This window comes from Amaranthus tricolor, chromosome 5, assembly GCF_026212465.1.
Source record: "Amaranthus tricolor cultivar Red isolate AtriRed21 chromosome 5, ASM2621246v1, whole genome shotgun sequence".
In the NCBI taxonomy this organism is placed as follows: Eukaryota; Viridiplantae; Streptophyta; class Magnoliopsida; order Caryophyllales; family Amaranthaceae; genus Amaranthus; species Amaranthus tricolor.
In genome coordinates this window covers 16805302-16820057 of record NC_080051.1, presented here as the reverse complement: position 1 = coordinate 16820057, position 14756 = coordinate 16805302, and the positions used below count along the sequence as shown (strand labels likewise).

Genomic DNA, 14756 nt, shown 5'->3' with positions numbered 1-14756 from the left:
AGAGTACCTAAAGATATGATATTCTTAGTTCAAGCCCGGAACATACCTCACATTTGTTATAAGGTTCTCATCATACCATCAATCATTCTCATTTTCACACTCCCAACTCCAACCACCTTACAAGTAGTATTGTTTCCAATGGTCACATTTCGCCCATCAACACTTTCATATGTTTGGAAGAAAGTTTTATTGGGAGTCATGTGGAATGTGCACCTCGAGACAAGAATCCATTCATCACCATCGTTGTACCCATGTGTAGCAACTAAAACACCACCATCATCACTATCATTGACGTAACTAGCATCGGCAATTATAGTTGCGTCCTTAGCCCCATCATCACTAGCATTTTTTGTTTTTTCATTTCCAACAATCCTTCTTGATGTGGCCTTTAAGATTGAAATAGTTGCAAGAAGCCCCCTTGACTTCAACCTCCCTTTACCCTTATTTCCACCCCCACTAGTGGAACCTTTATCTAACGTCCTCCCTCTCACAAACAATCCATCACTCGAGCCACCTTGTGATTTTGGTGACAATTGTGTATCAATGCGATCCCTTTGTTTCAAGGAATTTTTCACATCGTCACTACTCAAGTTTTCTCTACCATAAAGTAGAGTTTCTCTAAAATTCTTGTAAGATGGAGGTAGAAAACATAAGAGGTAAATAGCCAAGTCTTCATCATTAAGCTTGACTTCTATGTTTTGCAAATCCATAATGTAACAGACTCAAAATTCTTAATTTTAATCTTCCGATTAATTATTCTGAATTTTTTATTCAAATCTCTAATCCTTTGATTATCCATTTCAAACCATTTTTAATTCCTAAATCTTTTCTGATTTTGTAATTTCTTTCAAATATTAAACTTTAAAATAGTATTTTGTTTAAAATCTTTTTATAAGCACTAAAATATTATTTTATTATTTTATAGTACGAAAAGTGAAATTTTATTCTTATATTCACGGTTTTGTAAAATGTTACTTTTTAACTTTCTTCCTTAAACTAACATTACTACTTATTATTTTAACCTTATAATTTTAATAAAATTATTTTATACATAAAAATGAGTCGTATTTTTATTATTAACATTAAGTATAGTTTAAGCAAAATTTTAAATAAACTACATATTTTCATGTCAAATTTACCCATTATTTTAAAGTGTATTCACTTGTACATAGTAGAACAAAATTTTGATGAATCAAAATCCTTTCTATGGTAACCCATGATGTTCATCACTTACACAAGCTATCACCATTTCCTTACACAAGCTAACCTTCTTCTACACTCCAAACTCTTACACATTTACTTACACACTCCAACTCTTACACATTCACTTACACACTCTAAATCACTTACACAAGTTAACCTTCTTTTATACTCCTAACACTCTTTTTCATACAAACTAATGAACTACAAAGTTTTCCAAACCCATTATAAATACCCTCCTTAGCCATGAGATCACTTACACCACCATCATCAAATCTTTCTAACATTCTTTCTTATATTTTCACTTCATTAAAATCTTACTACATTAATACCTTTATTAATTGAAGAAATTAAAGAACATGGAGCTTAGAACACTCTTTATTTAGCTTAAATCATCATCATTATTTTGGGAGTTGGGATTAATTATCTTTGTAGCATTATTATCTATCTTGGAGGATCTTATTTATTATTATTTTCCTAATTAGTACTTAGTACTAATCCTTGGTGTTAGTATGGTATAACTTCTTACCCTACTCTATTTGTGGAATTTTACATTATATTTACTTTATAATATGCAAAGTATGAAATATGTTGATATATTTTAGTGGAAGTTAGTTTAATGAAATTATGATCAAGATTATATTAAGTATGTGTATGCTAAAAGTATTTTTAGTATGTTAATTTAATAATCTTTGAACAAGTTTAGGAAGTTGAGTGCAAAATTATATTCTAGTAATATTAAGCATGATTTATGTTATAAACTAGTGCTAGTATGTTTATGAGTTATGTGTTACATTAGAAATGTTATTATATTTAAGAATTTGTTTTATGTTAGAATTTTGTATTAATATGTTTATGTTAGCCTTCAAACTAGTTTATAAGGTAGTAAGTTATTTTATGAACGTATTTTACTAAGTATGATTATATTAAGAATATTGTTATTATACTTTATTCTGAGATTTAAGTTTATCCTTAAAGTTATAGTAAATTTCTAAGTTATTGTGTAAAGTTTTTATTTTTTTTAGTGGTTATGTTAATTATTTAAATCTTGAATTTACTATAATAATTTAAATGAAGTTGTTTTGTTAATGAAAAAGACCCCAAAATACTTATAGGCCATTCGACCATTATCATATTAAAAAGAAAAAGAGTTTGATTTATTTTTTATATTATTACAAGCTATTCTGTGATAATATTAAGATAAAATCTTAAAAGTTATTTTTGAGAAAGCTTTATAAGTTATTAAATATTGAAGTGATTTTCTTGAATATATGAGATTTCATAATTACAAAAAAAATTAACTTTTGTGACATTTAATTACTATTTAGTACAAAATAATATTTTATCTGCTAACTATTTGACCAAAATTTATATAAAAAGATGTAAAAGTATTTTTAGTAAACTTGTTCTTAAACTATGTGTGAAATATTGATTTTTGTGAAATTATAAGTTTTATTTGTTTTATAACTAGAATGTTGATTTTTGCGAATCTAATAAGTTTACTTGTTTTTCCAAACTTGAAATAATTATTTTTGGTAAACTTGTTGAATTTTGGAAACTTATCCAAAGTTTGAAGTTTAACTTGAATTTTAATTAGAATGTTTGATTTTGTGAGGAGAATAAAGTTTTATTTATTTTAACGTTGGAAATTTTGATTTTGGGAACTTATTTCAAGAGAAATAGATTTTAGTAGCTACTTGTGGAAAATACTAATTTGGAGACTATTGATAAAATATTAAGTTATTAGTGTGAATTTAGTGACCTATTAAAATAAAGTTGTAAATAAAATTTAATGTGTAAAAATTAAGTAATGAACATATAAAGACGTAAAGGTAAATTAAACGTTATGATTAAGAATTATATTAAATAAATGAAGTTATCACTTAGGTTGGTCAAATTCAAATTCAAAGTCAACTTGGAGTAATAAAAATGTGATGTACTTGTGTGAAATGTATTGATTGAATGACCCTGATAGTAAGGTAATGTCGAACCATGGACCGGCATGTAAAATCCCGACGTCCGTGTTGGCCGGCACGTAAAATGCGGTGTAAGACAGGGGGTTCGCTACCTATCCTGCAGAGCTCGAGCATAAATATTGTATTGGAGGGGTGACGACTCCCACCACAGTTAGGGTTTAGGACTACGGTTCTCACCTAACCAGACCCTTATATATATATCATGTGTCATATTGATGTGCTTGTTGATCTGTGATAAACTTGATTAGTGTTGATGCTGTGATGCATGGTACGGTTATGAGTATTAACCAAATGAACTTACTCAAGTGTTAAGATTACTGAATTGTATAAGTGGCAGTAACGTACTTCTGTCAGGATCGAGAATGGTATCTTAATGACTTAAAAGTATGTAACAGAAAAAGAACATGGTAAAAGTATACGGTGGTGTCAATTAAGTATAAGTTCGTACTTAAATTATTATTTTGTAAATGTAGCATATAATTTCCGTATTTTGAGATGGATAGGAAGTTATGCTCGGCGTAAGCGCTGATCGATTCAATCGGCTGTCATCCGTATCATGGATGGCAGCATTTTGTAGGATTTAGTTCAGCTTCCGATCTAGGCCACAACAATTACTATTTATCGAGAACTTAGCTGCTTTTTGTATCTTTATTGATGACTTGATAATGATGTATTTTTTTCTTTTTGAGCAAACAATATTTCTTATCAGAGATAATAATATTTTACTTTTGTTTTAAACAGTTTTAGTTTTATGATTTAAAGTTTTTAACAATTCGGCATTTTGAGACTTTCGCAATATTTTTTTGTATTAAACATTATTATTAAATGTTAATTATGTATCGAGATTTCCGTTCTTGTTACACGTGGTATCAGAGCTAAAGTTAATCAAATCCCGGAACTTCGGTTCCATGTAAAAGAATGCTCTCGATAGCCAACATTTTCAAAAAAAAAAAAGATGTTTTTTTTTTCCAATTAACTTTTTTTCAAATTTTTTACTTTTGTGCTTGTGTGACCATGTGTAGATTACATGTTATAATTATGTTAATGTGATATTGACCACATGTTTAAATTTCATTTGATATAACGAAAGATTATAATATTCCCCCACTCAGGAGTCTAGGATTTGACAATTGGAATAACAGTTAACATAAATGAAGAGTTTGAAGGTAAAGTTATTTCTGATAATTTTCTCATAACAAAATTTTCCATTCATATTCTTTTTGATTCTAAAGTCGACCGATCTTTTATCTCTACCTCTTTTCTTCACAAATCCTCCGTCTTTCAAACCTCTGAAATTCAATCCCCAAATTTGTTCACCTAACGGTTCATCATTCCTATGTGACCATATCTTTCCTACTTTCCTCTTAAGATTTTAGATCATTATCTACTGTCGACTTGATAGTGTTTGAATTGGGTCTTATGATATTATTTTGGGTATGGATTTGTAACGACGTCATCATGTGGAGATTTTTTTTAAAGGACAAGATTGTTTGGGTTAAAACTCAAGGAGATGAGTGCTTGATTATGAACAAATATGTGTCCCCTGTTCAAACCATTTATGTCGTTCAAGCCATTAAGATGATTAAGTATAGAGATGAGAGACACATGCATGTGTTTCATTTCCAGTAGTAAGGAGAAAGCCAAATTGAGTCTTGATGAAACCCTGATTGTTAGTGAATATCCTAATGTTTATCTTAAGGATTTACCTTGTTTACCCCCGAGGAGAGTTGTTGATTTCCATATTGATCGGATTTATGATGTTATCTCTATGTCCAAGACTTTGTACCATTTTATCCTAGTCGAGTTCACTAAATTATAGAAGTAGTAGATGAGTTATTAAAAAAAAAAAAAGTTTTATTCGCAGTAATGTGTTGCCTTGGAGAGCTCCTATTTTATTTGTTAGTAAAAATGATGGTACAATGAGGTTGTGCATTGACTAACAGAAAAAGAACATGGTAAAAGTATCGGTGATGTCAATTAAGTATAAGTTCGTACTTAAATTATTATTTTGTAAATGTAGCGTATGATTTCCGTATTTTGAGTTGGATAGGAAGTTATGCTCGGCGTAAGCGCTGATCGATTCAATCGGCACAGCATTTTACAGGATTTAGTTCAGGTTCCGATCCAGGCCGCAACAATTACTATTTATCGAGAACTTAGCTGCTTTTTGTATCTTTATTGATGACTTGATGATGATTTTTTTTTCTTTTTGAGCAAACAATGTTTCTTATCAGAGGTAATAATATTTTACTTTTGTTTTAAACAGTTTTAGTTTTATGATTTAAAGTTTTTAACAATTCGGCATTTTGAGACTTTCGCAATATTTTTTTGTATTAAACATTATTATTAAATGTTAATTATGTATCGAGATTTCCGCTCTTGTTACACATAACAATGGAAAAAAACTCATCTAAGTGTGGTTTTAAAGGTTTACCTTCCTCCAAGCGTATATCGTAGAGTCTACTCTTCAAAAGTAGCCTATTGGTAACACTCGTTGCATGTAGAGTGATTCCAATTTCTCCCATATCCCCTTGGTTTTGGTTTCTTTAACAACCTCTCTTAGCACTTCATTGGCAAGGCAAAGTTGGATTGTCGATAGTGTCTTTGAATCAATCTCTTCCCATCATGTGGCAGTCATTCTTTCCGGCATTTTGTCTACACCGTCAATGGCCTTTTGCACACCATTTTGAATCAAAATGGCCTTCATTTTAACTTGCCATAAGCCAAAATTCACACTCCTATCAAACTTCTCTATGTCAAGCTTTATTTTAGACATGTTTCACCAACAAAAGACTTCTTATACCACCGAAAAAAAACAACCTTGGCTCTGATACCAAATGAAATGGGAGCTAAGATCGATAAGGTTCGAAGTACCTTGATGAACTAACAATTGCAATGATCTTAACAACGTTTAAAAGAAATTAAAAATGCAAAATAACACAGTGATTTAAGGCGGTTCACCCAATGATGGCTACGTCCTCCGTGGTGTGTAGTTTTTTGTTTATATTATTTCAATGTAGTAATAACTTACTCTTACAAACAAAGTATTACAATTAAGTAAGAGAATAAAAAAGGCTATGTGTTTAGACTTAGGGGTTTGTGTTTGATGTCTTTGGATGAACAAATGAGCTCACTATTTATAGTACTAATATTCAATGAGATTACATCCTTAATGTTGAGAATTAATCACTTTGAAATTGCTCTAAGAATGTAAAGGGACGAAAACAACATCCTAGGAAACGTCAGAAGGTCCGCTCAATCGAAACAAAGGCTCGCTAAGTCGAGCGGGTTATAGGTAATTTCTGGATACATTCTGTTTATTCGCTCGACCCACCCAAGAGCTCGCTCGGTCGAGCAACATGGTCGAGCGACCTTCAGTGTGCTTTCTGACAGCTTTTTGCTCGACCAAGCATAGTAGAGCATCTTCAATCAAACATTTACACTTCTTCATTAAGTCCCATAACTTCCATAGTTAAGTCATATAACTCCAGGAATTAATCAAGCTCTTAAACTGCATCATAAATCACAAACATTAAGTTAGCAACTTCATCCATTAACCAATCCCATAGAATTACATCCCATTACTTACACATATGAATGCACACATCAATTGTGCACTTTTGTCACATTATTCTCAACACTTAGTTTATTAACGACATACACAAAAATATCAAAACTTTTCCAAAACTTTTTTTAAGCCCATGTCAGGACTAATGAACCGCAATTTGCAAATGTGCATTATACTATATTAAGCTCTTCAGGAGTGTAGTTACTTAGGATTGTTAAAGAGATTCTTTCAATGATGATGATTGATGATATAGACATCGAATTAAAGGCTGGCTTATATATTTATGAGGGTGTTTGACAAATGGTTGATAGCTGGTAGCTGATAGCTGATTATAGTGCTGATTTGATCAACTAATTTTATTAACTGATTTGACCAGCTGATTTTGAACCTGCTGCTATAAACAACTTGTTCAAAAACAGCTTATTCGTATCAATAAGTTGTTTCAACCAGCTAATTTATTAAATACTAACATTAGCTAGTTTGATCACCCAACCTTCAATTTATATCAAAATAAGTTAAAATTACGTAATAAGCTAATTTGCGAAACACCCTTATATATGGTATGTAGTTTATATTTTACTCTTTCGATTGTACAACTGGAATGGGATAGTGGCAACTCACAAGTGGCACCTATAACACAAATATTACGTGCAGATGCTCAAAATCCTACATTCCTACTAACATAAACAAACAACTAATTTTAATGTTTTCTTTTTGGGTGCTCAACTAATTAAAGTTACCAAAAAGGTTTCATCATCAAAATCCAATTAAATTTAAATGATAAGTAGAAAGATCACATAAAGGTAAAGCATGCAGTCTACCATTCATTCTAGTTTAACCACGTACAGAAGATCACTTTGCAATTCTTTGTATTCTTCATCTTTCTTGATTTATGATTGCGCCAACAAAATTTACTAAATAAATAGGTTAAAAGTTTAGTGATGCACATTTAAGAGTATTAATAAACAATTAATCTTAAATTGTACAAGATCCATGGCCCTTCATTAGAAAGGATAATTGCTAAAAGTCCTAAATTTTTTAGGGTTTAAAATTTAATTTTCATGTAAAAGGTTGATATTAACATAAATTAAATTTAGATATTATTTACATTTTAAATAAGTAATACAAATTATTAGTGATTTGTTATAAAATAGTTAAAATATCAGCAATTAAACATAAAAAGAGTACTATATTATTTATTACGTTTTAATTTTCTAAGGGTCTTATTATCCTTCTCTCTCAAAAGCTATAAAATAAATGACACAGTCTTGAAAAGATCAATGGTAAAAGTTCTTAATTAGGATTAAAAAAACAATACAATCATTCAACGACAAAAGTTATTGAGGCTCACCCAATGTTAATAACGTATAATATATGCTTATTTATGTGTTATTAATTGAGGAAAAAGATGAATAGTAGAAGAGCTCACTTTATGTCCACAGTAGACGTTCTCAAAGAGTTAAACTTCAAATGTTTAGGAATAAAGGATTAAGATTACAATTGAGAGAATAGTACGCTTGGAAGTGGGTCTAAGTGTATTGGGGGAGTATTTATGAATTAGAACCCCAATCTCACTTTACACATTAGACTTAAATAAAATATACAGCAAAGCTACAAAACAAATTAAAACAAGGGAAATTCATTGTGGTAATCTTTAATTTTTGGTTTTTCTACGTGGTAGATAAATATTTTTTTAATTCATGTGATAACTTTAATTTTTCAATTTTTCCACGTGGTAGACAAAAGAAAAGTCTTTTTGTTAACGCTATGCTATTTATACTCAACGTAATGACATTTTTTTTAAAAAAACAAACGTCATGATTAATTGACCACATATTTCGAAATCCAGTCAAATTTGAATTTGAATTTCCTCTGTATAAAGCTTTAACTTTTTTATTTAATTAGTATTATAAGATATGAATTTATGTGGATATGGATTATTGTATGAGGATTACTCATACCTAAAAGAATTCTTGATCAAGTTCAACTTACTTACGGCTTATCAACACCATCTATCAATAATAGTCAGATAAGTACTTCTATTATTAGCTACTAGGTGGTGTAGACTGTAGAGGAATTACTTCTTCTGTTATATATTAATTGCAACATTGAACTAAATGATACTATTTATTCATCACTTTTAATTTTTAATTAGTTTTTAATTTATAAGTTAAAACATAGTCAGGTGAAATCTTGTTTGATTCGTCTCATTGCAAAGATTATTAATATCAAATTTTTATAATTTTTTATTATATATAATTAGAGATATTAAGGATTTAATTAGTGCATTAGATTACATGAAAAAACAAATAATGCAAGTAAATGGAAATTGAGGAAGTATTATTGAAACTTTAAGGACAAATTATAAATGTCCAAACAAGATCAACTCCAAATTCCAATCAATATATTATTTGGGTCGCCTCCCAAATTAGAGTCTAAAAATTGCTGACATTCATAAAGAAATATGTACAATATCTTTCCTTTTTATGGCATATCTAAATATTTCAGGTCTCCATTATATGGCTAGTGGTCACCATCTTTTCTGCTAAGTGCTAACTAGCTTGTAGCAAACTCTTACGTAACTCATCGCTAGCATGGGAAAAATCTTAATTTTTCCGATTTTTAGTAATTGTTATGATTTTGTTTTTCAAGTTATCCTATATACAATTAATTAATTAAATATTTTTATTGAGTTATTATAACTCCAAATACTATATAAAAATTCATATAAAATGACTCTATTTGTCATATAAAAACGAAAAGGAAAAAATTTAGTAACCACAAATATGATTTGCTCAAATGCAACATAAATAGAATTGATTAAATAAAAATAAAAGTAATGCATTACAATAAAAAAGATAACAAATTGAAAAATTAAAAAATGAATTTAGAGGTTTTGTCATAGAAAAAGTAAAAGCAAAAAAAAAAAAATCAAAAGTACTAATTACTAATTAAAGTTAAATAATTGAGTCCTATGTTATCTGTTTTTTGTATGATAATCGTGCATTTATAATTTAATAATTAGTAAACAAGGGAACTATTATCATTAACAGCATTTTTGGCTTAGTGGCTAAGTGCAAAACTTAATTATACAAGGTTTCAATTTCGATGCATTTAAAGACAAAATCTATGTAATTTTTTCTAAGGCAATAAGCACAAGCCCATCTTACCCTTACCTAGAGTCAATCATATACATGTCAAATAAAATCAATCAATTAAATGAACGGTACTTCTCGGATTTTGAGTCGAATGATGTCCTTTCACTTTCCAGTGCGTTTGGGTACATTTTTGGGTAGCTTTAAGTGATTTTATTAAACTAAGAGGCCAACTACTTTACACACTAAAAATTGTGTTTTTTAAAATTAGCAATTTAAGTAGTTTTTAGTGATTTAAGCTTTATTAGTAAAACGTCAATCAATTTAAAATTTAAATCTCAAATAAGAAATAATATAATTTCTTTTCAACAATTATTAACCTGTTAAACTATTTCATGCATTTTTGTGTATTCAAAAGTCACCTATTTTCATCATAATTGGTTTACAAAAGTCTTATAAACTTATATCGTATCTCTATACAAAATGGAATATCCATTGCAAAATTTCTAATGTTGATGATTGAATTTTTTTTTATAAAAAATCAATTTGGTAAGCTTTAGTGAAGAAAAGCAATTTTAACTACATAACTTGGCTTTCCGTTATTCCTGTGCTCTTAATTTTTTGTGTCGATTAGCATATAATTTTCACACGTATTCCACATTTTAATTTTAATTCCGAACTACATAGTAAAATCCCTATAAATAAGAGTGCCTGGGATGGAAAACAAATTGTTATGATATCTGGTGTGAAATGAAAGTTTACAACGATAAAAGAAAAAATATTCAAGTATTACGCCAACTCATAAAAATAATACTTTAATACTTTTTTATCCAACTTATACTATTAGGCGTAGAAATGCTTAAATTATAGAAGTAATTATTAGCCTAATGTAGTACTTTTTAGGCACAATAAATTACCAACAACTATAAAAATTGTTACGCTTAATACGCTATACATATATACTATATTTTTATAAAATTCTACAACTATTTTCACGTCTAATATAATTGAGAATATATTTCTAAAAACTTAATTTTATTTTTATTATTATTAAATTAGAATACTATTAGATTAAAATATTATTATTTATAAATTATTTGGATACCACTTATTAAATTGACAAAAAAAAAACTAAGTTAAAAAACAACAAAAATCAAACTTAGATTTCCCGAGGTACTTGCTCCCAAGAAAACAAACTCAATTCCCCGATGCAATTGATATGAATGCAAAAAAAAAAAGACAACGTACATAAAACAATTTTGTTAGAATACTTTTTCTGTTCTTTGTGATTTGCATTAAAGGAAAAAAAGCTTATTTTTTAAAAAGTAATAATAAAGTAGAGATATAATATATAAATGAGATTAAAAGAAAATAAAGACTATTATTACAAATAAAAATGATAAAATTTAAATAAGATAGATCAAGATGAAAAATGCTGTAATTTTAAAGTGACAATGAATATTTAATAGTTACTTTAGAGGGAATAATATCAAAGTGGAGTATGATTGGTGTCCTTGTAATGTGTACTTTCACGATTACAATCATGGTCTAAAATATACACACTGACTGAATCACAATCACATATAGAATGATACACCAAACGTGGTATAAAAACAAAGTACTAATGGCTACACTTTTTACCAATACATTTTCCAATTAAATTGTTACACGTTTTATATTTTGATGATCTGGTCATCTTTTTAAGATTCACTATCAATCTAAACTGTTGCATCTCAACCACGTGTCCATTTGCTTTAACTATTCCTTCTTTAACTTGGGAATTATTATTTGTCGCCACCTTTTTCATTTTATCGCCACCCCCCTTCTAACAAAATTACCATATTACCCCTAGATTAAAAAAAATTACAAAAATGCCACTTAAGTTAAAAAATGTTTAAGAAATGTAAATGGCACTTAATAACATTGTTATCGCTTAATAACATTATTATCGGAATTATATATATATTGAATTTTCAGAGGCTTTATGGTAGTATATTCGAATTCAAACACGATACCTTCTCTCTAAAAACTCTCTAAAAACAATACGTAAAGTTAAACAAGCTAGAACTCTAGATCGAACATCAATGGCATACCAAGACGTGCATGATAATGATCCGGTAAGTAATTAATCGGTTCGATTTTTGCAAAAAAAAAAAAAAAAAAAATAGGAACGTAGTCGCACAAACCAGTCGCACAAAGTCGCACGTTTTGTGCGACTGGTTCGTGCGACTGCTTCATAATTTTTATTTTTTTTTTTTTGTATTTGAATAAAAAAAAAAAATAATAAATAGTAGTCGCACAAAACGTTTTGTGCGACTTCTATTTATTTTTTTTTTTTTAACTTCGAATTATAAAATTTATTTTGTTTAATTAAATTATTTTATTTTAATCTATTGTTGTGCTATAATAATGGTACTTTATTATAATTATTTTGTAGAAATAATTATTTTGATATATTATGATAATGTTATTATAATTATTATTTGCAGGACTTTGAAAATTTAGGAGATAATATAGATTATTCTGATAGATTTGTTACCGATAGAGAATTTGATTCTGTAGATGATTTACATACTTGGGCTAATGAGATAGCACTAACAATTGGATTTCAATTTACACGTGCTTCATATAAAAAAAAAGAAGGGCGTTCTAGAGTGAGTCTGTACTTAAGATGTCACCGTTACGATAAAAGAAGTGTTGATTTGCATAACTTAGACAATGCTCCCCGACCAGGTTCCAAAAGTAGGGGTTGTGGGTGTAAATTTATGATTTTAGGAACTAGTCGTAACCCAAAGGAAAGACCTTGGACGGTTAGAGTGTTTCCTGGTGAAAAAGGAATACATAACCATCCGTTCTTCATGTACATAGATGGTCAAATAAGAGTAAATAGGATGACTGTGGATATCAGGCAGCACATACGAGATCTAAGTGCAACTGGCATGCAACCAGCATTTATAATGTCTTCAATTAGAAGAAATTTTCCTCGTTTTTATGCTAGTATGAATCAAATTTACAATGAGAGACAGTCAATGAGGAGAGAAGAGATGGATGGTAGGACTCCTCTTCAACACTGTCTGTATATGGCCACGGAGCATAATTATGTAGTTTGGAGGGACTTGGATAGTGAGGATCAGTTGACTAGATTATTGATTGCGAATCCAACTTCTATCCAGATGCTACGTTCGTGGCCCCATGTTGTGTTGATAGACACAACGTACAAAACGAATAAGCAAAAGTGGCCCCTTTGCGAAATCATTGGAATGACGCCAACGAATCATAATTTCTTGGTTGCATTATGTTTGATGCGAGATGAGGCGGCTGTGTCTTATTCTTGGGTGTTGGAGAGGTTGAGGGATATTTACGGGACAGTGCAGACGCCGGATGTAATCGTAACGGATCGGGATGAGGGTTTGTCTGCAGCTATTCATGCTGTCTTTCCAGGTAAACATGTTTTAATTATTAATTATCGTCGATCTATGTATTATATATTTCTGAATTAATTTTAAATTTATGTTTAATGCAGATGTACGACATCTATTATGCGTATGGCATATTGGCAATGACGTGGAGAACATGGTCGATAAATTGTGTGGCGGCAAGAAAAATCAACAGGGCCAGTTATTCAGGCAAACAAAATGGAACCCCTTGGTTAACAGTATGACGATCGCCGATTTTGAAAACAGATGGGAAGGGATTGTGTCCACTTGGTCGACTAGGAACCGGAGAGTCGTGCAATATTTGGCAGGAACATGGATTCCTCACAAAGAGAAATTTGTGCGTGCGTGGACGAATGATTGTTTGCACTTGGGTAACCAGACTACCAGTAGAGTTGAAAGTCAACACTCTTCCTTCAAGTACTACTTGGGTAGCGGTAATAGCTCATTCGATACGCTGTTTAAAAGGGCGCACGCACAAATTACGAATCAACAATCAAAAATAAGACAAGCTCTTGAGGAATCTAAGAATTCCATTTCAAGAACGTCGCGACTAAATTTTCTACGACCGTTGTATCGTCATGTTTCTATATTTGTCTTGGAACTATTGATGATGGAGCACAACCGGATGCTAACCCTGGGCAGTTGTCTTTTAGAAAAATGCGGTTGTGTCATTCAAAAAACCCACGGATTACCATGCGCGTGTTACTGTTACTTGTCTATCAGGTCTAATGGTGCTTTGTACTTGGACGATATACATCCGTTTTGGAAAACCTATCATAAGTCAAGTACGGAGTCCACTCCACCTGCTCACAATGAATATAATACATAATCAACATAACATCTCTGCCCTTGACAAGTTAAACAATTAAGTTTGAAGTCATGTACAAAACCTGTGCCTCTGTCATGGCATCCAGTATGCTCCTACAGTCTATCAGTCTGCTCAGCTCGCGGATTGGCTTCGGCGGGGACCACATCTCTGCCCTTGTCTTGTTCGGCATGTCAGCTTGACGCGGATGGGGGCGGAAGGCTGGGAAGTACTCGTAAATCCATGTCTGCAACAGTGTCAGGCAACCAGCAATAGTCTTGCACCCAGTCCTTGTCGCCATACCCAGTTGGCGATACATGTGAGCAAGCGTCACTGCACCCCAAGCAATATCAGCCTCATCAGCGGTAATAGTAACAACAGGGTGAGGACGCATCCCGACTCTAGTCTTATCCACGAGCAACGTGGAACCTACTATAGCCATGTAGTAGGCGGTACGTTGAGTATCCATAGACTGAGAACGGTGGCATAGCTGCAACAGTGCACCAACATTAATGCTGCCGCTTGTGAAGTGCCCCTTCGCACGCAGCTCCGACAATGGCATACCAAAAAGGCCGGCCAGGCCAAGCTGCCATTCATTATCAGACGGTTGCACGGGAAGTGAACCGTCAATGCCAATTCCCAAGATGCGTTGCACGTCGTGCAACATTATGGTCA

At 31.1% G+C, this 14756-nt stretch overlaps 2 protein-coding genes across 2 annotated transcripts; one reads left to right on the top strand and one right to left on the bottom strand.

The window, feature by feature from the left end:
- Positions 1 to 12288: 12288 nt before the first annotated feature.
- LOC130813494 (protein FAR-RED IMPAIRED RESPONSE 1-like) lies at positions 12289 to 14005 on the top strand. Its single transcript, XM_057679331.1, has 3 exons — positions 12289 to 13280; positions 13363 to 13943; positions 14000 to 14005. Exons 1-3 carry the CDS (start codon positions 12605 to 12607, stop codon positions 14003 to 14005), a joined length of 1263 nt encoding a protein of 420 aa, XP_057535314.1. The 5' UTR covers positions 12289 to 12604.
- On the bottom strand, positions 14002 to 14475 carry LOC130813493 (protein MAINTENANCE OF MERISTEMS-like). Its single transcript, XM_057679330.1, has 2 exons — positions 14167 to 14475; positions 14002 to 14079 (listed from the first exon to the last, which is right to left on the bottom strand). Exons 1-2 carry the CDS (start codon positions 14473 to 14475, stop codon positions 14002 to 14004), a joined length of 387 nt encoding a protein of 128 aa, XP_057535313.1.
- Between the last annotated feature and the right edge of the window lie 281 nt (positions 14476 to 14756).

Excerpts from the sequence above, each read along its gene's own strand:
- LOC130813493 (XM_057679330.1), bottom strand. The coding sequence starts at position 14,475 with ATGCGTCCTCACCCTGTTGTTACTATTACCGCTGATGAGGCTGATATT. Across the intron at positions 14,080-14,166 it reads ATGCCATGACAGAGGCACAG|GTGGAGTGGACTCCGTACTT; the intron begins GTTTTGTACATG and ends CATTGTGAGCAG.
- LOC130813494 (XM_057679331.1), top strand. The coding sequence starts at position 12,605 with ATGATTTTAGGAACTAGTCGTAACCCAAAGGAAAGACCTTGGACGGTT. Across the intron at positions 13,281-13,362 it reads TATTCATGCTGTCTTTCCAG|ATGTACGACATCTATTATGC; the intron begins GTAAACATGTTT and ends TGTTTAATGCAG.